This window comes from Haemorhous mexicanus, chromosome 2 (assembly GCF_027477595.1).
Source record: "Haemorhous mexicanus isolate bHaeMex1 chromosome 2, bHaeMex1.pri, whole genome shotgun sequence".
NCBI lineage: Eukaryota > Metazoa > Chordata > Aves > Passeriformes > Fringillidae > Haemorhous > Haemorhous mexicanus.
In genome coordinates this window covers 96345707-96369159 of record NC_082342.1, presented here as the reverse complement: position 1 = coordinate 96369159, position 23453 = coordinate 96345707, and the positions used below count along the sequence as shown (strand labels likewise).

Genomic DNA, 23453 nt, shown 5'->3' with positions numbered 1-23453 from the left:
AGAAAAAAGAAAAAAGAAAAGAAGAAAAAAAGAAATGTTGAAAAATAACTTGGAGAGGAAATGTGAGATGAAGCTAGGCAAGGAAAGGAAAAAAAGAACAAAAGATAATAAAATGAAGGGGGGGGGAATGAAAAAGGTAAAGCAGTTGTAACTTTTCTTCTTGGGGTTTTCATGGTGCTCAGACTTGTGAAATGTATCACAGACTAACTGCTGACCTATTACAACTGGTTGAAGACCTCAGCCAAAAATTCTGATACTGATACAGCAACATACAATCTGTACAATCTAAAAATAAAGACTGATACTTAGAAAATAGTGCAAGATTAATTTATTTACAAATATTTCAGCCAGTTATATTTTAGAGAAAGTTTTCTTCTGGAGACTGAATAAGAATAAAAACATAATTCAGAAATTTTAGACACATTGATCAGAAATTTTAGACACACTGATGCTTTGCTTGTTCCTTGGAGGTATTTTTAGTGTTGGCTTTTCCTTTTCTGGAAGCTTCTAATGTAACAATACCTTACACCACAGTGCTGATACAGGGATCAGTGAGTCATTAAAAGCTAATCCATGAGACATTAGGTTTACAAGTGTCACAGACACATTAGATTTGAGAACAAGGAGGGACACGGTGGTGAAAGGATTGTCAAATATACAGAGAATATCCCCGTGAGTGGGTACTACCATTAGTTTTGCAAGAAAGCATTAGTTCTGAAAATTAATTTCAAATGTGTAATTACTGGAAACAGCTGTTTAAGAAGTGGTATTATAGCAAGTTAGACTGAAATCAGTCAAAAGATGTTTTATTTCTTTTTTGTCATTTGAGGTTTAAGCAGCACTCCTTATATTTAGAAATCCCTACATCTGTAAAAAACCCACAAATATCACATATATCTAATCAGTCTAATGATTCTAATCAGTCGAATAACTCAGCTATCTTCACTTGCACGCAATGTACATAGAGCTCTTCAGACTAACTCACGGCTACTTCCTTCACCATGAATGCCAGTCAGATATCTACAGGGTTTGATATAATCTTTAGAGAAAGAAAAAATGGCAGAAACTGCTTTACTTTTCCTCCATGGATAGTCGGTAAAGGTTCTCTCCCAGGAACTCGAGCCTCTCCCTTTGTTCCAGGTCCTGGTACAAGCCCTTGGGCACCTTGCTCAGGCCGTAGACCAGGCCGAACAGGCAGCCCGCGATGGAGCCCGTGGCCGCGCTCTCCCCTGCAGGTTCAAACACAATTGCAGTGCTCTCTTAGTGTCACCTTCACACACAGCCAAAAACTGCCCTGCCTGGAGGAGGGAGCATTCCACACTGATGGAGGGAGCATTCCACATGTATTCCAGCATATGGAGCGAAGTGGGGGCATGTTGGGTCAGTCCTAAAGGCAAAGGATGTCTAAAGCAAGAAAGTGGTGCAAAGGCAAGCACATGGAGGTGCCACTGTGGTGCACACTCCTGGGCTGGGAGCTCACTTGGTTTTGGGAAAATCTACACCAGCACAGCAGCTCTTGTAGGCAGCTAGCCATTGCTAAGAACAAAGGAGGGAATAATAGTTCCAGGGATGTCTACTATACAACAAAGGTTCTGGACTGGAGAGTGTCTCTTCCCTCTGCACAGCACAGTGCAGGCTCTAGAACACCCAGCCCTGCTGAGGAGCAGTGGGGCTCGGTGCATGCAGTGCCTGTGGGTTAGTGCCTGCCAAGGTCTGCAGTGGGGACTGTGAGCTCTCACCACTGTGTTGGGGCAGGGGAGAGGCCCAGAGCCTCTGCAAAGGGAGGCAGAGCCTCACACAGGGAGGGAGTGGGCAATTCAGGGCTGGTCCTACCATCAGCTATGCTGGCGCTCCCAAAAGCCCAGCACAATGCTTCTGCTAATGAGAAAGTTCCCTCTCACAAAGCTGTGGAAGTACTTAACTGTGTGCCTTCAAGTGCTGGATTTTATTTGGCTGGCACTTGTTTGGGTGCTGTATTATTTTTCTCCCTAACTTGGTTTCATTACATGCAGCTAAAAGGTTGCTTTGCCAAAGGTGCTTGTGTTCTGTCAGGATCTGTCAGCCCTTTAGAAAGCTGTACTGGACTTAGACTTCATGTACCTCTGGTGGAACCATGAGATGTAGATGGAGCAGCATTTGAAAAGTGCTGTAAATGGCTTGTGTGGCAGCTGCTGCCAGAACAATGGGGTTTAGAGGCTAAAAGCAGAGGTGACAATGTTACAGACAACATGGCAGATTGGCCAACAGAGGGATATGACAGCCAGGGGGGCTCTATCGCGGCCCTGGCGAGGGAGCAGGGGGGGACAGGGACCCTCACCTCCGTGGAACATGGAGCGGTTGCAGAGCTCCGTCCAGTCCCCCCCACAGCCCATCAGGGCGTCGTACGCGATCATGGGGGCGTCGTGGCCTCGTCGTCCCCCCCGGCCTTCGGAGCTCCAGCGCCGGTAAGTCTGTGGGAGACACAGCTCTGTCAGGGCGGGGCACTGGAGCTGCAGGCCTGGGGCACGGCCACGCCAGGCTGGCGTCTCCCCTGCGGAGCGGGAATGGCTCCTCGGGCTGGGAAAGGGCAGCAGGGCTGTGCTGTGCCTCCTCTGCTGCGGCCTGGGACGAGCCACAGCAGCAACTCCAGCAGCCCTGGCGGTGCCTGAGGTGCCGGTGTAAGCCTGCCCTCCAGCTTAATGCACCAGGCCAAGAGGCTGGTTTAAGCAAGCCAAAAATGCCAAAAAGTAGATCAAGACAGATTTCAAGTTCACATCCTAGAAATTCCTTATCATATAAAAAATTACGGTTGGTAAGGACATATTTTGTCAGTCCTCTTACTGCCTCTGGGAATATTCTCAACTCCTCTTGTCACACGTTTGCAAATGTTTCAATTAGCCAAATTTTCATGGGGGGTGAAAATGTTCTGATCCAGTAATTTCTTTAGACTATGTAATTCAAGCCCCTTTCTCTGTCTTTTTCTTGCCAGCCTTTTCTCTCCTTTTCTAAAAGCAGTTGTTGAACAAAAGGGAAAATAATTTGCAAATGTAAGAAACAGTTCTTCCCCAGGAGAAGAAGCTAGGAGAGCTCCAAACCTAGTTTGGAAATTTGCAAAGGAAAATTAGATTCTCTCTAGAGCAGGTACCTCCGGCCCCAAATCCCCAAATGATCTCAACATGCATAAATTTATAGTTAAAAAAATCATCCTATTAAGAAATGGGCCGCTTTATTTCCTGAAGTTTAACTTACATCATGGCAAGTTGGATGTTGCTGGTTGCCTGGCTCTTGGCTTCTGCATCATGTATGAAGGGTTGGCATTTCTCTCTATTCACTTTCACCTGAGCTATTTCATACTTGGTTGAGATTTATCTACACATACATCAAACGTGGCAGAGTCGGACAACAGCTTCATTCTATGCTGCTTTTTGTTTTTTGTTTTTTTACAATTTAGAGAGATTATTTATGCCTTTATGCCATCCTCTGCCCCATGCAAATTTCCAGCCCTATTGCTGCAGTTTGGATGCTGGTGGAGCAGCACAGACAGACCTTCAATGCTACTACCAAAGGCAGGAGGGCTCAGCACGAAGGGGCTATTCTGGGTGTGCAGCCAGGCTGCTCAAGTGTCACCCCAGTTATTCCTCCTCATCCTTGATGCTCTGCACACGTCCGATGTAATCTCGCCTTGCTGAAACAGCTTTACATTGCAGATAGCTGTCCTGGGACTGAACCTGGCAGGACTTAACTGCCCCAAGGCAGCATTTCCCAAACTGCTTCCTTCTCCTTTCAGCTCCAGTGCCCTTGTGCAGCCCTGTGCTGTGCTGTGGCACCAGCCCAGCTTCCCTTGGGTGGGCCAGCAAGGACCTAGGACTTGGATGGGGTGTTAGCATGCACTCTCCTGCTGAAGGCACTGAGCTGCTGCCAAGCCCAGGGGGTAGTTCACATCTCCCCTCCTTGCTGCCAACCCCTGCCACCAGTAATTACAGCTGCCTCTGACTTCCCCACCCTTCAGGAGCTGACCCCCTGCTGGCTAGCACTCCTTTTCCAGTGTTTTTTTCCCCCCCTTTTCTGGGTTCTCACTGCTGGTTTAAGTAACTCCATCTTAAGGAAGCAAGGTCCTTATAGTCTAATTGTCCTGGATGACTTTGCTTTTGTTCATCCCTCATTTTGTAGCACATTGTGTCCATCACAGGAAAGTGAGTCAGGCAAGTATTTTGTTTGCATAACCAAGGTTGATCCCATATGTTGAGCAATGTCTGCCCATTCTCTTGTATCTAACATCTTCCAAAGGCACATCACTGAAAAATTATATATGCCACTTATAGAGAATGTGGCTTTTGCTGCTAAGCATTTCAGAGTATGACTTCTTTTTGGGAGGGAAATTGCCTTTGAAACATGCTTGGATCAATCCAAGCCACGTTTGAGGGCTTCACTTTCACATACTGAAAGTGCAGCCCTTACTTTCAGCTGGCAGAAAGGTGCACCTGGCCAAGCTGGAACCTGCATGTGGTGACCCGTGGGCACGGGCTGTGCCAGAGACTGGTGCTCTATTAACTGCATGTGGAAAGGCAACTGGCTGTATTCCCAAACACAAGAGGACAGCTAGTCTGGAGGGAAGGCAAAGGGAGGACACTCCTGGGGAAAAGCCAGGCCGAACAGTTACCTTCTCATCATCGCTTTTTTCCATACCTGTTAGCACACTAATAAAGTGTCTTGACTTCTGCCAGGCTATGATCTCTGCCTGATGGGGGAGTTTGAGGGTCAAGCACCATTTTTCCTTTCTCGTTCATCAAAATACATAGCTGAGTAGGACAACATAGTTGGGCTAGGGTAATGAAGGTAAATTTTGCTTCTGCATTAGAAATTCATACAGTTCCCTCTTGAAATAATCATGGGAAATTACTGTTTGGTTTAATCTCTCCTAAAGCTTTGCAGAGACTCCAGTAGTACTGGAAGGAATATAAAACTAGTAGCAAATTCATGGCACTGAATTAGTAAAATAAACCTGGAAGGGAATATTCCTTATATTTAGAGTGAGCAATTTCTTATTATCCACAGTCAATTGGACTTCCAAAGGCATCTTTCACTGCACAGATAATCACCTAAAAATACACGAAGTGACTTGTAAGCATAGAACTATACTTACATAATCTGGAAAAAAAGGGATTGATTTATGGCAAAAGGTGCCAAGAACCACATACTTATTGCTTAACTGCTAAGTGGAGAGCTTTGGGGGGTGCCAGCCCATATCAGATAGCTGTAAACAGCAGGGAAGAAGACACATTATTTCTCTCGAGTTAAGAGGATATAACCAGCAAAGAAAAGATCATGTACATTATAAAATAGTATCTCATGGAATGTGGTGAAACACCATCTCAAGACATTTAAAACTAGCTTGGCAGAGCCCAGGTTGGCAGCAAATCAATCACTTGGGATGTCTGCCTTCTGCTCAAAGGACCAAAAAATCATAGACTGGTTTGGATTGGAAGAGACCTTTAAAGACCACTGAGTTTTAATTCCCTGCCATGAGCAGGGACACCCTCCACTAAACATGACCAAATCCAGACTCTAATACCTGGGGGTATTTTTGTCAGACTCTGGCCACAGCTCCATTAGGCTTTAATGAGAGCCCTAGGCAGGACATTTGCCTTTTCCACCCTCAGATAACATTGGCCCATATTTTGTACCTGCTCAGGGTACCAGACCATTAAGCCTGCCTCTCTGCACTGTTTCCTCCCAGGGCAGCAAACCCAGGACTGGTGGTAACTGTTTGTTTGGGGTTTTTTAAGCTAACATAAACTGGGGTCAAGGATGAGAGTTGTTTTTTCTCTCTTAAAATTAAAAAAAAATTCCTGACTACAGTGGCACTGTCATCAGTTGAAAAATAGTGGTCTCTTTGAAAATACCTCTGTTGGTTCAGAGCCATCCCAAGAACTTTTGGAAATTGCAGTTACCTTTTCTCTCTCCTCTGCATCATAGTTAGCTGGAAAGACAGGTTGATTCTGATTTTCCTCATTGATTTCTCTCTCCTCCAAATAAAACTGCCACTTGGCTTCAAAGTAAAACCAGTGCTCCTGATATTCTGAAGGCAAAAGAAATTAATGATGTAGTATTTCATTTCAAGAACATTTTCAATTCTACTTTAACATATTTTCAGGATAATGACTGACATGAAACCCCAGGTATTTTACAGTAATGTACTGCATACATACTAAGTATGTATGGAGCGGGATTTCTAATTGAAAACAGAGGATGCAATAAAGAAAATACTTTCAGAATTTTGTGCTATTTTAATGTCATTTAATATATATCAAGATGAAATTTTACAAGAATTTATGGAAGAGCACTCCAAGGAAAAGATAAGAGTCAACAAAAAGAAAATAATCAATTCTTTGTCAGTTTTTATTCCTTTACTATGATTAAAAAATATCTAAAAATGCTTCCACATCCTAAATACAATTTGCCACCTACCTCAGCTATCAACTTTTAATTGCATAAATTCTTCAGTATTTCTGTTCTATTTTTGTAGCATTTATTGTGTGATCATTCAGGAAAAAACAGATAGGAAAGTCCAAAATTTTCATTTGCATATATTATAATCCATATTGAATGTAGCAAAGGGATAAATAACACACACATCTGCTACCTGTGCCCATAGAAATAAGCCTTTTTTAATATCAATATGTCTGTCTTCTTTTTTTCTGTCACTTTGGGAAGTGATCTCTCATCATGCCTAATGTTCCCCATGAAAATAAACTTATTAAATTTAGATTTTTTTCAAGCCAGTGCTCTGGTTCTCCCTTTTTATAAAGGCTTAAAAAAGCACCTAAGTCAGCCACACTGGATTGTTAAGCACATACACATGCACCTGCCTGCAGAACTGAGACTTGAGGGAAACCCTGCCTGGCAAGCTGAGAGGGGTCAGGAGTTAGAGAACAGTGAGGTGGCCTGGATAGCTAAGTATGCCAAGGTAAACTAGCAGTTTGGGATGGGACTGTGTAAAATAAAATTTACCATTCCTACTTTTTCCCTGTCTCTCTCCTGCTTGGCTGCTCAGTGGTGTGTGCTGCCAGGGCTGAGAAGCACACACAAAGCACAACCAAACCATTCACCTGAAGGATGCAATCTGATTTTGCTTCTTTTCCTAAAACGCCACAGTGGTGACTCTCTTTGGCAATTAAGATCTTTAAGGGGCTTTTTTGTAAAAATCCAAGCTGCTTTGTAGGACCTGATACTTTCACAGAGTTGTCAGCTGCCAGTGCCCCAGCCCCAGACAGTGATGAGCTTTTGACCACATGCCCAAGACACCTGGAAACATCCAGCAGCCCTTTTTCTGAGACTGTGACCCAGCTTGGCCTTATTCCATTCACCAGAACCCTAAAAAGGGGAGGTGTTTACAGAAACAGAGTGAAAGGGCATTTACAGCCATCAGGCCAAGGAGAGCATCTAGATGCATATAGAGCACCTAGAGGAAAACAAATGTAAGCAAAGCAAATGTAAACTATCAACACCCACTACAGCAGCTGGTTATGACAGTTTTTAGAAATGTGAGTGACCTGACCTGTCTCTTTCATTTTTGTTGGCTTTTTCTTTGTTTGTTTGTTTGTGGGGGTTTTCCCCCTAATTCCCTCATGACAATAAACCACAAATGCCTCAGAACTGAGTGTTTTCTATGTAGCACCTTAACAAGCAAGGTGCTTCTTCCACAGTTTCAGAAATAGAGGGATCAAGCAGGTGAAGGAGATTTTTGTTGTGTGGATCTGTAGCATGGTCAGAATCCCATGGCACTAACCCTAGCAAGGCTCTGCACCATCCCTTGAGCCCAGCCGAGGTGATGGTCACATTCAGGTCCATGGAACCATCTGGCCAGTAATTGCAACTGGATATCAGAGAGGGGTGTAGAGTCGAACTCTCTGTGACATGGATAACAAACTCTCTGTTTGTTATCCATGGGGGATAATATAGCTAAAATAGGATTTTCTAAAACTGGAGGACTCTGTTTGGCAGGATTTCTTTGCAGAACATCTCAGCAGCCAAGGAGCTTAACTTTAATGCAGGACACTTTTCCCATTACCAAAATAGGATGAAGCTCAACAATACGGGCACTGGCTGGAGGGCATGCCTCAGGAGCCCAGCACACATACCTCCACACGAGGGGTCCTGCTCCAGTGGAGTGACAGGGACCTGCTGCAAAGCCACTCAGAGAGAAGCTTGATCACATTAATCCTGCACCTGCTCCTCTTGGGTCTCTGCTAAAAAAATCCTGGTGTGCAATGAGGCACAGATGAAAATGCAGGGTCTTTCAGAAAGCCTTCCCAGGGCTCCTTTCAGATTTTAAAGCAGCAGCTTTTCTTCAGGGGTAAATTTTAATTTCTGAGTGCTCTTGAGTAAAGATTTCTATAGAATTCAGTCTTTCTCAACAGCTGTCCTTTAATCTCTTACCTTGATGTTTCCATGTAATGATAATCATCTGCCCACGGCAGGTCTCACCATTACAAGCATTGCTTCCTGGCAAGGGGGGACTAAAGTACCTTTGCCCCAAAAAACACATGCGTAGCAATAATAAAGTGGTAGTATCAAGTTCAGGAGTTGGATGACACTTAGTTGTTTAAAACAAGGATACAACAGGTTGTATCTTAAGACAAATCTGAATTGCCGTCAAAAGCTAACTCTTGGTCAGGAGGCATCTGCAGGTGAAATTTTCCTGGCAGGATGAGGAGTGTCAGTGGTTTTCTTTAAGGAAGATGTTGAACTGCTCTAATTGATGGAAGGCAGCTGAATAATTAATCTCGTCAGTTTGCCTAATGACCTGCTAAATATAATTTCCTTCCTCCCCCCTGCCCAGAAATCTCTGAAGATTCCCTAAAAATAAAACTGTGCAGAAGGGCACGGTCATTGCTATTTTACTTTGTATTTTTGCCACCCATACACCAGGCAACTAACTGGTGGTAGAGAAAGGTGGCACCACCTGTGAATAGCTTACTTCTCTGAGCAGAGAAAGCAGGAGGACAACCTCTGGAGGGAGGAGAGGGGGGAAAGCAGCAAGATGTAAAGACTAGGGAGTGACATTTCTTCAGTGCCTTTCCAGCTAAAGATAGCTTTAAGAAAATAAACATTTGATCCAGACTCAGTACCTGCCATGTGACGAATGGTCTTCTTACAGTATTCTTCAGCCATGGGCACAACCTTCATCATCTCTCTGCCCCACTGAGCAAGAGGTTTCCCTTGTATTGCGTATGCCACAAAGAGAGCTGTGCAAAGGGACCCTAGGAAACCTGGAATTTACAAATAATGAGGATTACCAGTGTGCATCTGTGCTGGTACCATCCTTTTTGTCCATGTTTTTCCTCATAAAATCACCAGTGGAATGCCTTGTGGCTATCAGGTAGATTAACAAATGTACACAACCCATCTCTGCCTGTTTGCAGCCTGACTTGTGGCATGTCGAGATTATTGGCTAATGAGTGCTGCCTGTTGGTTTGCGACTTATCTTACATGGAAGGGAGCTTCTGTTCTCAGTGGTGTAATGTGATAGAAATTGAGGTAGGGGTCAAAAATAAACATCATCTACCAATGGGATACTGAAAATCTTCTAATTGAAGTCACATGAAATAATTGACTTCTACAAAGTGATTCAATTACAGGCTATATCAGCTTGTTTACAGCATCATCCAGCCCAAGAGTGGTGGTTGCTAAATCTAACCCTATTTCTGGCTCATTTGACTCTAAGGGAGCAAATCCATGTTTCCTTAGAAGAAAGAAGAAATTTTCCAAGAAAGACATGCTGGTCTTCTACTTTGGTTACAAATATTTCAACATTTTAAATATTACAAATAACTGTTCATGGGCACTCAACACTTCCATGACACCAGAAACAGTTGGCTCATTTCTTGTATTTGCTTGTCCTCTTGGCATTCTGGCAAGGGCAAAAAACCAACCTGGTGCAGTGTGTAAAAGAAGCTTAAGGAAACCAGTCAGTCATCTAAATAAATCCTAGCTGAGCAAAGTATTGATGCAGATGCTTATCTCAGTGCATGGGTCCAAAAGCATTCACTCATGCATAGAGGTAATCATGAATTTTGTGTGTTTTGCTAAAGGTAAAACAAACTATTTTAGGAGGTGACAAGCCCAGATGAGGTGATTACAAATTCCCTCTGCCACAAGACCTGCAATACTGGGTCAGGCCCAAGGCACGTCCAGCTTGAGTCCCAGAGGTGTTCTCATAGAGAATAACAGCCCGGGTCGACCCAGCCCAAAGGGTCTCACTCTGACAGACAGCATCTAGCCCAGATGCCACAAAGATCCTTGAGGGCCACACATACTGTGAAGGTGGCAGCAGAGGGTTTGGAGTGTGAATGAAAGGGCAAGCAGGGGGCAGTGGGACAGCTCACTCAGAGGGTGGCAGAGGCTGGGGTGTGCCTGAAGGTTTCCAGGGGCTGGCAGTCTCCTCCTGCCCACTCCCCAGGCTGCCCACCCCCTGTTGGTGTCGCCCTGCTGCCCCTGCTCACGGCAGCCCTCACACAGCCTGCTGCTTCTCACTGGGGAAGAAGGCACGCCCAGCCAAGGTGTTCGCCTCTGTAGGACAGAGGCAGCTACAGAGTGAAGTGGTTTGGCTTCTCCATTCCCCAGAGCAACCAAGCTAGTTTTAGGGGCCATTCTAATTACACAGCTTGTTTAATTTTGACAAGACAGCGTCTTTGTCTGGTCCCCTTTGAACCCAGGGATACCTGTGGACTTTGCAGCTGCCTGTAGCAGCAAGGTCTGAGGCTTCACTGTGCATAACATGGGCAAGTATTTCCTTTGTCTTCATGTTTCAGTCCCAGCTGACACACTGGTTGGGTTTTCTGAAGCTGAGTTATGAGGATCATAACTGGCATTTCCCTGACACATTTCAGGATGGCAGTGAGGTGCATGTGGCCCTTCCACCCCTCTCCTTCCTGCCTTCCTGCTGTACTACTTGTTTCTTTTCCCAGCTGAAAACTCTTTCTGGATGTAATTTCTCATTGTGTGGAAGGTGTCAGGCAACTTGTATCCTCCTTGCTGCCATTTTCTTGGTCTCATAAAGCCCTTTCTGACATAATGGACACGGACTACAAGCAGTCTTATGGCTGCTAATATGTCATGGACTTTACATGCCAGCCTAATTTTCTGCTTTGTTTTGAATGCTTTTCCCTAATTTTATGGCATCCTAATGACTTTTCTGACTGCTTTATAGCACTGAGTGTGTTGAACATGTCATCATTCATTATGGTTTTATTTATTGCTGTTTAAAACAGACAGAATGAATACATGTTTACATTGCATAAAATTATCAAAATGACAGACCTGAATATTAAAAACAACATTAAATCTGCTTATTTAGGTTTTGTTTAGAAAATGTTTCAGATTGTATCCTAAAATATGTGGAGTTAGATTTTTTTGCTACCTTTACCTACAGTGATTGGATATGACAAAACCTGCCAAGAGAAAAATGTTGTTGTCCCCTGAACCATAAATTTGAGTGCTAACAGTGAGTCATCTAGATATACATGAATCCTAAAAGTTGATCAGGGCAACAAACATGAATATGCTTCGGACAAGGCAGGTTATGTTTACATATTGGGATTTTAGGAGAGAAAACAACTGTGCTTGAGGATGCTGTCAGTAGAGTATACAAGCAAATATATAAGCCTACATAAGTAATATACATACATGTATGTGTCACCAAGCAAAGTTCATACTGAGGCCTTGAAGCCTGCAAAGCAGAAGTGGGTTAACCAGGGGAGATCACAGGGGCCATGTTAGTCCCTGCAGAAGAGCAAAGCTGCCTTAGGGGATGTCAGAGTGCAGGCATTACCTGTGGGATGGTTGTGAGTCATTCGTCCACACTCAATGCTCACTTCAATGAGTGACTCCAGCCTTTCTGGCTTCCAGTATCGCATCCCTAAACACATGGCTTTTGTGGAGGCTCCAAATCCAGAACCTAAAGCAAAAGGACAACACCGTGCCTTTAAAAGGAGACTGATTTCACACAAATAAAATTATAAAATTGATAAAATGTGAGACAAGCACACTTCATTAATTCAGCTCATGTGTGGGAAGGGAACTCCTCAGGGAATGGGAAATTACCATGCAAAATGAGGTACAAGTTTTGAAAGTTTCTTGTAAGGAATTTTGGTCCTACATAGTCATTCTGGTTTTACAGGTGTATTCCAGTATAATCAAGTGCTATGAAGACCACAGTGGGCTCAGAAAGCCCTGTGCTCTCTTGTTCACAGGACTTGTTTGATCCAAACTCTCCTCCCATCTTCACTCATTTTTGGCTGATACTGCTGTTTTCTTGCTCTGGGTATCCACACCAGAAACAGAGCTTTGAGAAACAGATACATTTCCACACACCCTTATGTTATAGTTGTAAACACACAATTAAAAAACTTTTATAAGAGCTTCACAGTTCACCTTTCAATTTTAATGCATATTTAATCCTGGAGAGCCTCACCAGTTTCTGCTACATATGAAAATAACGTGTCCAAAAGAAACTATAGGCTATTGAGCCAAATCCTACAAAGTTAGCCAATGTCAGAACTGAAGTTTCCCATGTAACCTGAAATTAGTGCTTGTTGTGCTACAGCCTACAGTTACCAAGCTTAGTCTTGGGAATCTCCACCCCCCGTGTAGCACAGAATTTGTTTATTGAAGAGCTAATTCAGAATTTCTTTTAATCCTTAGCACTGAATGTGTGATCCCAGGTGTTCAACTTTTATACACTTCATTGAATGGAGTTAAACTTACTAATGAGTTTCTCTGCAGTACTTATCACAGTAATTTTAGGATCCCTGAGAAGTTTTAATGAGCTTATCTTCTACCAGGCACCAGTGAGGTGATTATCTTCTCTTTGCAGCTGGTGAGCCAATGCCCAAAAAAGCATTAACTCATTGCAGGCAACCACACTGAGAAGGATAGGCTTCTATTTTTCAAAGTACTTGGCATTTTTCAGCACTGTCTTTGCTCAATCACACTTCCCGGTGACCTTGGGAATAGCTGAGAGCAATCAGCATTTCTCTTCTAGGTTCCTGGAAGATAAGGGGCATATTTATGCCACCTAATTTTAGCTTATGTAAAGCTAAAGGAGCCCAATCTCCTTGTCTTTCCCAGGCAGGCTGCATGGAGAAAGGCAGGATGTCCATTTGTGTGCATGATGGCATAGTAGGAGCAACTCGGGGGCCAGAGTGAATTGGAGCAGCAGATGCCAAGGAGCCAGGTCACAGCTTTCAGTCCCTTATCTGGAGAAGGGCCCTCAGCTGCTCCATTGGGCTTTGTCTGCTGTGACAGCAAAGCACCAGGGGCTCTTTTGGAACACCTCTTACCATCAAGTCTCATGCCAGCTTGAGAAAGTGGCTCCAACTCCAATGTCCTAAGATTATGAGTGTGATCCAAATGGAGTAGTGGGAGTGGCAGTGAGATCTACTTCAAACCAAACTGAAGCCTGAGCCAAACTAACATAAACCACCTACTGGCATTTCTAGGTGCAATATCTGAATTTCCCCCTTAGGAAAAGAGTTCTTCCTCTCCCCTAGAGCAGCTATCCAGGAACAGATAAAACTGTCTGCCTAGCCCACAGATCACACAGAAACCACAAGGAAGAATCAGGAAGGAAATCCAGTCTTCCAGGGCACCCCTCAACTGGGAGAAATATCTCCTGCTTGCAAGACCAAACTCTTCATTAAATCATCTGCTGCCATAGAGCAGCAGATGAAAGTCTTCACTGTGCAGACCTGGTTTCTCCAAAGGACACGGTCCATGCTGGTTATCCAAGAGGGGAGGTTCTTGCACTACACAAAGCTGCTCTTTAAATAACATCTCTCAGTATATCTGAAGTGGAAGATGTGCTACGGTAATCTGACTGCTGGTCTGGAGGAGCTTGTCTTTCTCACTTCATTGCTTTCCTACAGTCTGGGAAGTTCCATTAAAACCTTCTGCAGAATTAGACAAGTAAACTCTGTAACAAAAAATTCCATCACATGGAGTAGCACTAAACCTGGACAGGGCTTCAGGGAGCAAACTCCCATGTCTCACATCTACCATTTGAACTAAGGACACAAGGCAAAGACTAGTCCAAGCAACTGGGGTGACACATGTGACGACATAAGGACTGTCCTCCATGCCCAGACCAAAGGTCAAGCCAACTCGTCATGTCTGACAATGAAGAGGATACTCAAGAAAGAGTAAAAGAGAAGTACAGTGACATTATCCCTTTGTACTAACTAAGCTGCTGACAATTTGTCTCCCTGATCTAGGAGGCAGCTGGCTATTCATCTTTCTGCTTAAAAACCCTTGAAGGATTTCCCCTGAGCGAATTTGCCCAGCTCATTTTCAAACTCACATGAACTATAGCATCTGCAAATTGGCATTGGAAAATAGTAATACAGCTTATGTAGATGTTGTGTGAAGTCCTTTTTTTTTGTCTTGCTTGGAGCTCATGACCTCCAAGTTTCATTAGAAATCCCTTGTTGCTGTCCTGCAGGAAACAGTGAATTTTTGCTGTACCTATCACTTTTCCTTTTAATTTGTGCACTACATTATTCTTTTTTAGTATGTCATACCTCAGTGTGTTTTTCTTCACTCTACACCTGTAGAATAACAAAGATTAGGGTAATGGATGCTAAGCCCTGAAGAGGATGTGCCTTTTCTGACTACAGATCATTCTGCATGAAAACTTAGGGCCCAGCACCTTTATCGCCTGTGCATCTGCAGCTTAACCTTCTCTTCAACATTCCCCTCACTTTCCTCATTTTTCCTCACACTTTTCCCTCATGCTCCTCTGCCAAGAACACCTGCAAAAAGTTGTCAATTGCTTCCAGGAGGCCCAGAAGTTGCTTCCACAGCTGCAAATAAAGACCTGCTTGGATGCAGCAGTCTCAGCCTGAAATACACATGATACAGGTGTATTTGACCCACCATTTGACTGGCCTTTTGCAGTCACTCCAAAAGCAAATATCTGGCTCAGGGGATACTACCTTATTTAAATTTTGGTTCCAGTTCTACAACATCAATGATTCTCTTCTGAACAATTTGAAGTTTTGGCACTGGGTCAAAACATTTTTATCGTGTCTCAGAAACAGCAGACACACCTGCATCAAAACTTTAAACAAGTACTTACAAACAGAGGCAAACACTTAATGGAGAGAATTTTAGCCTTGTGCTTATCATGTTGTAAATTGTAAACAAGCTCTTAAAATGGAAGGTGTTAGACAATCTTGGGCAGGTTTTCTGGTGGTCACAGGAATCTCATCAGCCTCTAACATAACCCAGGTATCTCTGCAATGAGTGTGGCAACGAGCATGACATGAGGTGGCAGAGACACAGGGCAATTTGACTTAGGGATTCAGTGTGCTGACTAAACCCACAAGAATTTGAGCAGAGAACCATCCATAAGCAATGCAAAATCACCTAAGATAAGTCCATGAATGCTGACTCATGAATTATTGCTGGAAGCAAGATAAGATAGAATGCCCACAGCAAATCAGCCTTTTGGTTCCAGCCCATCCAAAATATAGTCTGACTGCTAGGCATTCAATGCCTGTGGCATGTTTTTGCTTTAAGAATTTTGTGGAAATTCAATTAAAAGTTAATTATGTCCATAGCACTGTTGGGTCCCATTGAAGACAGAACATCTCCACTTCAGGTTCTTCTGCTCTCAGGGTGAAAAAAAGGCTTCCTGAGATGTTCCAAATACTTATTTGTCAGACCAGATGGATAAGGTGGCTTTTAGCTGCCAGATCTCAAGGAAGGAATTAATTTTAGATTCTTCTAGCCCAGAGTATCCCAAAGCAGATAGTCCATGGAAAGCTGGGAAGGAGGAAGGCTGAGAGAAGAGTGGTAGCTCCAACACTGCAGTGGACCAGGCAACAGCCATACTCAACTGCTTGTCGAACAATGTTAAGAGCTACTTGGGGCCAACAGCAGCTCCCACAATTATTTTCCCCAAATTTTATCCACTGTCAGTCACAAAACACAGCTGCCAAAGGGGCACTTTCTCAGATCTGGCTGGCTGATAGCAGGGTGGGAAGAATACCCCCTTTTCACTCCCAGCAGCTGTTGTGAGGAGTGGGAGACAAGTGAGAGATGCTTTTTTTGTCAGAGAAAGCTGGTTGCAGAGACCCAGAAATAGCCATGGCATTGTGCCACCAGGTCTTTGCCATGGTGTTGCATCAATAGGCAGTTCTGTTGAGGCAGTGTGTTCTGCAGTGGCTGAGTGTCACACTGACACAGCCACCATGGGTGTGAGCTGACACCGTTTTTGGCTGTCTGGGTGCCCCTCCTCTGATAATGGGGTGTCTCTACAGGCTTTCAGGATGAATTGCACTGTGTGTGTGGGTGTGCACATGGCTGCATGCATGTTATTTAAGTAGAAATTTTATTAATTGTAAAAGTAAATTATCATAAAGGGAAAGAAAGAGAGGAACAGTCATAGGTAAACCAGGGTAGGAATATTAGGGACTATCAATAAAACAGTCATAGTTGTTAGCAGGGCATCCAAATGGAGAAAAGTCTCTGCTTTCCCACGAGTGAATGTGTTGGTGCTTAGAGCAATTTACAGGCTTGGCATTTGGTTTCAGATATGGTTTCACTGAAAAGATCCAAGTCTACAAATGTTTAAAGGAAAAATGGCAGAAAATATTTCTTAAAATAACCATTAAACTCAAGGACAAAAATCTGGACCCTGTGGCACAGAGCCAAGGACAAAGTCTCTTTAAATAGATGGTGAAGAGGGAGGGGTTTGCTTACAAGAGGACACAGTGCCCTACAGAAGGAATTCTTGGCAGATCTCTTGTCATCCTCAGGCGAGCATGGAAATGTTGCAGGGGTAGTGGCCTTTGATGTCAGGGGGGAAAGGAAACAATTTCCATATTTCCACAAACACAGACAGCATGCATTATTCCAGCCAGGCCCTCTACAAGGAAAGTGGTACTGTACCCTTTTCATTGAAGGGTGTGTGCCAGGCCAGGAGGTGGTTGTCTGGCTTTAACTCCCTGCAGCCTTCAATGGTGGCGGGGTCCGGCCGCCTGCCCGAGAGCTTCTCCACAGCATCCACGTAGCGCTTCACCAGCTCCCGGTACAGGTCTTCCAAACACCAGTAATCTGCCCAGAGGAGGGGAGAGAAGGTTGTTGTGTGAAGGCAGAGGAGCAAAAAAACATGCAAGCAAGCTCACTGTGCATTTGAGAAATATTCCTGTTTCCACTTCCAATATACCGAGTCACGTTTCTGGTGCCACTGTCACATTTTTACACAACATGACAGCAAGCTGGAGGGAGAATGGTCTTGACTCTCAGTTCTCATCTTTCTCTCCTTTTCTTTCCATGTTTAATTCCTCCACTGGCATGATGAAGCACTCTGTTAATCAACAGTAGCTGCTGAGGGCCTTTATTTAAGCTCTGTGGTGTGAAGTCATTACAGAGGTGATCAACTGTCAGGTGACAGAGTGTCTGCCATGGGGTCTGGGTAAAGCCAACTGTGCCTGGCTCTGCCCCTGCCTTTACAGACGTGAATCCAATTTAAAAATGAAAGCCTTTTTTTTTTTTTTTTTTTTGAAATTACCACATTACAGAATCACTTTAAGAGATATGTATGACTAGATACAAAAGCAAATTGTGACTTCCTTTTTTTAACCTGTATGTTATATGTATTTTGTCTAAAATTTGTAAGTCTTTCGTGCAGGGCTCCAAATATCTTATAATATCATGAACAGTGAGGTTTTTAAAAAAATACTATATAAATGAGTAAGAGTAGTAAATCCCTACTGCCTGAAGGCAGTTTCCAGCACATAAATTTCTCTCTGTAATAAATTCGCTGACAACATCTGTTTATAGATTATTTTTACAAAGTCCTACAGTCTTGCCTAAGGAGGAACCTTCCCTCTGTTCAGCATAGACTGTTCCTTCAGTATTGCTGCTTCTCTCAGCTGATGTTGTCTGTTGTTGCTCTTGAAGAATCCTGCCCTTGACTCATGTCAAGGAAAACCTTCCCCTGGCATCTATTACAGCTGTGTAATCAGTAGGAACAGAGGCCAAAGTGATTTATCCACTCATATATTTTCTACATACTTAGAGAAACCCCATTTAATACTTGGTTAGTTGCACAGGTTGAATGACACAGGAGGGCAAGTTCTTCTAAAAATATCTTCATTTTGTCAGAGAGGGTGAATTCTGGAAACCCACAATTTAACTTAGGAGAAATTTTGGAGTCCCAGAAGCAAGAGGCATTTTAAAGTACCACTTCTGGAGGCAGGCAAAAAAGAAGATGAAGGGTAGAACAAAGATTCCTCTTCTTTCACATAAAATAATACACTACCAGTAATACTGGCCATCCCACATAAGATCCTTGAAGAAACAAGACACTTTCAAGCTGCCAGCTCTTTCCAGATTTAGGAGTCAGGTATCACAGTTTATCCAGATGGGAGCCAGAAGCAGGGTTTACTGGCTGGGAGCTCCTGCAGAAACCTTGTCCAGAGAGCACAGAGTCTCTGTGGTCCAGCATCTCCAGGCTGTTCAGGCCCACCATGGTTCCCAAGCCTGGAGCCAGATTGTTGTCTCAGCCATCAATTGGACAGGTTCTTTCTTTAGAAATCAACTATTTTTATTTTTTTTTTTTTTTGAACCCCTGTGTAAGCAAGAGAGGAAAACGACAACGCTTTTGTTGTTACTGAGATAGTTTCCCTGCATTTGATGATGCTGTCCTTGTTCCTCCCTTATAGGATGCTGTCCTTGTTCCTCCCGAGGGCAGTGCCCTGTTACGGAAGACTCTCTAGTGGCTATATTATTCCCTGATGTACTCCCTTATAGGACAGACTCCTCCTGGAAGCAGATGTTTTGTCTGTCCTTCATTGTCAGATCAGCCTCTCAGTCAGGGCTCAAGGTGGATTTGGGGAGCAGCAGCTCAGTCTGTAGCAGTGCCCACAGCCCAGGCTGCTTGTGGCCATGCCCCTCCTGGGCTGCTCTCCGTGCAGCTGCCAAAGCGCTGGCCAAACTGCCTCTGTCTTCAACACAAGCCTGCCCCTTGGCTGCTGCCTCAGCCTCCGGCTGAGAGCTCCCCGAGGGCAGTGCCCTGACAATGACAGCAGGTCTTCATGGCTTTGAGCCGTGGGCAAGTATGTTCCAGCCTACAAATATCCTGCAACTGCAGATGAGTGTCTGGGGAATGCTGTGGCCAGCAGGCAGCCAGCCAGGCAAACAGGATATGCAGGGAGCAGGACAGGGAACAACAGAGATATTTGTATTGCTTATTTCCCCTCCTTTTTTTTTTCCCTTCTTTTTGAATCTAGGGCTGGTGGCAGATGCTTTCATTCTCACAAACATTCACCTTCTTCAGCTTCACTCTGTTGATGAGGGTGATTTGGCACCTAGGCTGGGCCATGAGCAAGCCGTGGGGCTTTTTTGCATTCTCCATGTCAGGAGACACTGCTGTGGGCTGGAGCAGTTCTTGTTTCCCTTGTGGGAAGCAGGAGAAGGACTCATTCTATCCCACTCACCAATGTTACTCTGAAATGAAGATTTTTTCTAAAATTCCCTACTCCATCTTGTTGTTTCCTCTCCAGCCCATGAAAGCACCTTTGTAAAATGTTTGTCTGACCAGGTGAAAGAAATGAGTGTAGGATAAACACAGTCAATGGAAAAAGTAGTTTAAATTTTTTTTCTTTCGAGCAATTTACAGGCTGCTATACTTAAGAAAAGAATTATTGTTTTACTGTTGTTCTAACCAACTTGATTACCTAGAAGTTAGCAAGGAACATATGATATGTATTTAATCATAGCCTATATTCAGAAATATGCTAGTCATCTTTTTTCTTGATAGGCTGACATCTTACCCTTATCTTTAGTGTATTAGCTACCCCTTAAACCATTGGTTAGCTAATAGCCAAGTATGAAGTGTCCTACACACTCTTCAACTGATCTCTACCTACTAAATTTAGAGCAGATTGGAAGCAGGCAGATAAAGGAGTGAAACACTAGCACAAGGGAAACCTCACTGATGTCAAGGATACTCTGCTACACTGGGAGCTTCTGCTACTGGTAGTTATCCAGTGTTATGAGTTTTGAGAAAAATCAGGAATACTTCTACAGAGATTTAAGAAAAATTGAATCATTCTGAAGAAGCAAAATACTGTTGAGAGGTCACTGTCTTCTGGTGTACTTTCTATGATCTTGCCAGTCTCAGAAGGCTCTAGTTTCATGGGTAAGGTGTTGATACAAACACTTCTCATCTTAAAAAGATTAACCCCACCTTAAGAAAAAACAAATGTTCTCTCTCAGACCATTGTGATTTTAGAAGACATCTTAATAACTTCCACTATTCTCACAGATTTTATTATAAATACGGTATGTTAGGATACTTTTTGGACTAAAGACATGGAGCTCTCCTTATAAAACAAATAGGTTTTTGCAGATGCAACCCTTTGTTTGAGGGGCAGCAAAGAGGAGACAGCACTAAGTGCTTCTAGCCTGAAAGAGGTACTAAGGTAACTCTACTCCAGCCTGGACACAAACATTTGAAAAATGCACTCAGAAGAATTCTTATCTGTTACAGAAGACTCTCTAGTGGCTATATTATTCCCTGAAGTACTCCAGCATACGGATAATCTACTTGGCAATATTTTGTTATGCTGGACATGTGATATTTTAGTCTTTAACCAACTGTATATCTCTAGGGGAAATATAGGAAGAGCCTGTCCACACTCCAGAAATCAAGACCCCCAGTTTGTGAGAGGGTCACAGGAGCAGCCAAACTAATGCACATTCTCATTCCCATAAGCAGCATTTCTGACACGCTTTCTCACGATCTCCCCAGCAATCAGGCTTATTCTAAGAAATGCAGCAGCTCCACAGCTCCTCTGCAGACCGTGGTCGCTGTTCCCGCCGTACCTACCTGTGATGACAGCCTCAGCTGTAGCCATGTGCATGAGCGTGTTGTCACTTACTGGCCACTTGTCAGGAGAGAGCACCAGGTTCTCAAGCCCTCCGATTTCCTTCAGCTCCTGCTGGATTTTTGCTCCTAAGGCATTGTTTTCGCGGGAGAAATTGCGATAACCGAGAGCATCCCCTACCCCAGCCAGAACAAGTGCAGCCTTAAATTTATCCATGCCCAAGACACTTTCCACTTTCCTTTTGCCTGAGACAGCCACCGAATCTTGATCTTCCTTTGTTCCTTTGCCTTCAACTCAGCTCCCCCGACACTTTATATCAGCCATTGTGTCACACCAAGAGCCCTCTCTATAAGGCAAGGACTTCCTTTTCTGGCTCTGCAGATGCCATCTCTTGTCTGGGACCAGACAGAGAGGAAATATTTCATAACCCAGGGATTTTGCAGGGGCTTTGTTCAATGAAACTATAAGAGCGACCTGCAAAAGCCTCATTTCTGCAACACAGCTTAAAGCAAGCCAGGAGATCCTTAGCCCTACCCAGCCAAAGTAACTCTACACCCAGAAAAACAGATGCCTCCACAGGGGTGCTTATTTATCCAACAACATGTAAATTAATATTTTTTCTTCTGCCCGTTTCTGATATGCTGTCAGCCTCCCTCTCAGGGACCAGTCAGAAGTAAAGGCTATTATAAAAGCCGTTTTCCAGGCTTTGCACACTCTAGAAGGAGGGATTAAGCAGTAAGAAATCAAGTGAAATGCAGATAACCTCTCCCATTTCTAATTACATCCTATGGAGATATTTTGTTAACAGCTTTCTTGTTCTGTCCCACCTAGTACAAGAATGTTCTGCTAATTCACTGCACCCACGGATAAACACTGAACAAAACACCAACTTCAGTTCCATGCCTCTTACTCCCTGGCAAAGAGTGACTTTTTCCTAAAGCTGAGGTCAGTCCACACTTCGACTCTGGAAGGAAACTATTTTGAAAGATGTATTGAAATGGCATCCTGTGTCTAATAAAATCCTTAAGACTCACAAATTGATACTATTTTACAGACAGAAATAGAAATGTAAATATAAACATAGAGAGGTAAACAGAACGCATTGATTGACTTGACTGTAATTTTGATAACTGGTACCAGGGGAAAGGTGTTTGTTTTCTTTGATCTTTTTCAGAGGGCAGTACTGATTGCTATTCAGATGGAAAAGACCAGCAATGTAAGGGATGCATCATCCTAGCACCCAAACCAACAAGTTAATAAGCAATAAGTTAATCACGGTCTGAGTTACTGACCTGTGTAGAAATATCTCTGTACTTAATGGATTTTCAGGACACACAGAAGCATTGCCGTGCCTGCTCTACATTAGAAGAAATAAAGTGCCCAAATGGTGAAAGTAGCTTCTCTTAGTGTACTCTTGGTTCTAAAGATGGGAATTGGTTAACAGAAAAGGACTCTGAGAGTGTGTTTTCATTGCTAGAAAGTAACAGAGCCATGCTGAAAAAGCCAAAGGAAAAAAAAAAAAAGGAGAAAAAGAGGACAACTATGCTTTAGGGACCAGAGGATATGCAGGGACAAGTATCAGTGGGGCATGGCCAGCCTGTTCTAGGGCTGGCTTGCCACAAGTGGTGGATGCCAGCCCTGTGTGGGGCAGGGGGAACAAGCCTCACGTCCCACAACCAGGACATTTACGCAACACAGAGGTAACCTTAGAGTCACCCCTGCTCTGCAGGTTGCCTCACGTTCCACGTGTCTGAAAACAAACACTAAAAATGGAAAACCAAGGCCAGGGCAGCTTACAGAACACACCAGGCACAAGCACTGACGTTGACATCTCTGTTACTGGTCCATCCACCCCTCTGTGGCACACACCTGTTCTCTATTCCTGCATAGCATCACGGTTTGGAGGCATGTGGGCATTTGAACTTGCAAAGCAAGGACAGGAGGAATCACCTGCTGAGGCACTGTGGTGAGCTAGCAAGGGCCTCATCAGATGGAAGGCTCCTCCCTGAAAATGGGCAAAGCTATTCTTAGTTTTCCATTTATCTTTTTCTTCCGAATGTGGCTGGCAGTTGCACTGCCCTTTTGCCTCCCATAGACTTCATTCTGTAGCAACACAACACACTCAGCTGCTCAGAACACAGCCCAAATTAGGCATAAGGCTATTACAAAAACCCAGAGAAAATTTCAGAGAAGTTCTATTTTTCAACTCTGTAAAATAGAACATGCAGGGAAGACATTTTTATTTTGTTTTTTAATTACACATGATCTCCTTTTCATGTGGTACCTCCAGCTACTGTGAGCTTTCTGGGCGGAGGTAGGCTAGATACACTAAACTACTCCTACTCCCCATAAAGGAGACAATTGCTAGTAAAATATACCTACATGTCTTAAACAGAGATAAAATACATTACTTCCATGAGGTGTTGGGTAACTATTCACAATAGGAAAAAAAGGAGAAGACCTGAGCAGAGCTAGCAAAACTATTTGGTAAATCATATTAAAATGCATCTTGGGTGTCTTTTCATTAGTGTACATATGACAGCTTTCAGATGGGGAGAATCCCTAAAAAAAGGAATG

General features: G+C 43.6%; 1 protein-coding gene across 1 annotated transcript; it reads right to left on the bottom strand.

Annotated features, from left to right (window-relative positions):
• Positions 1 to 311: 311 nt before the first annotated feature.
• On the bottom strand, positions 312 to 21418 carry ADPRHL1 (ADP-ribosylhydrolase like 1). Its single transcript, XM_059839643.1, has 7 exons — positions 20879 to 21418; positions 16933 to 17097; positions 11813 to 11938; positions 9111 to 9251; positions 5931 to 6058; positions 2318 to 2450; positions 312 to 1229 (listed from the first exon to the last, which is right to left on the bottom strand). Exons 1-7 carry the CDS (start codon positions 21090 to 21092, stop codon positions 1072 to 1074), a joined length of 1065 nt encoding a protein of 354 aa, XP_059695626.1. The 5' UTR covers positions 21093 to 21418; the 3' UTR covers positions 312 to 1071.
• Positions 21419 to 23453: the final 2035 nt, after the last annotated feature.

What these genes read in the sequence shown, in the direction of transcription:
- ADPRHL1 (XM_059839643.1), bottom strand. Translation starts at nt 21,092, where the DNA reads ATGGATAAATTTAAGGCTGCACTTGTTCTGGCTGGGGTAGGGGATGCT. An exon ending in AGCTGAGGCTGTCATCACAG is followed by an intron (nt 17,098 to 20,878) that starts GTAGGTACGGCG and finishes TCCTCTGGGCAG; the next exon opens with ATTACTGGTGTTTGGAAGAC. An exon ending in GACTCACAACCATCCCACAG is followed by an intron (nt 9,252 to 11,812) that starts GTAATGCCTGCA and finishes TGTAAATTCCAG; the next exon opens with GTTTCCTAGGGTCCCTTTGC.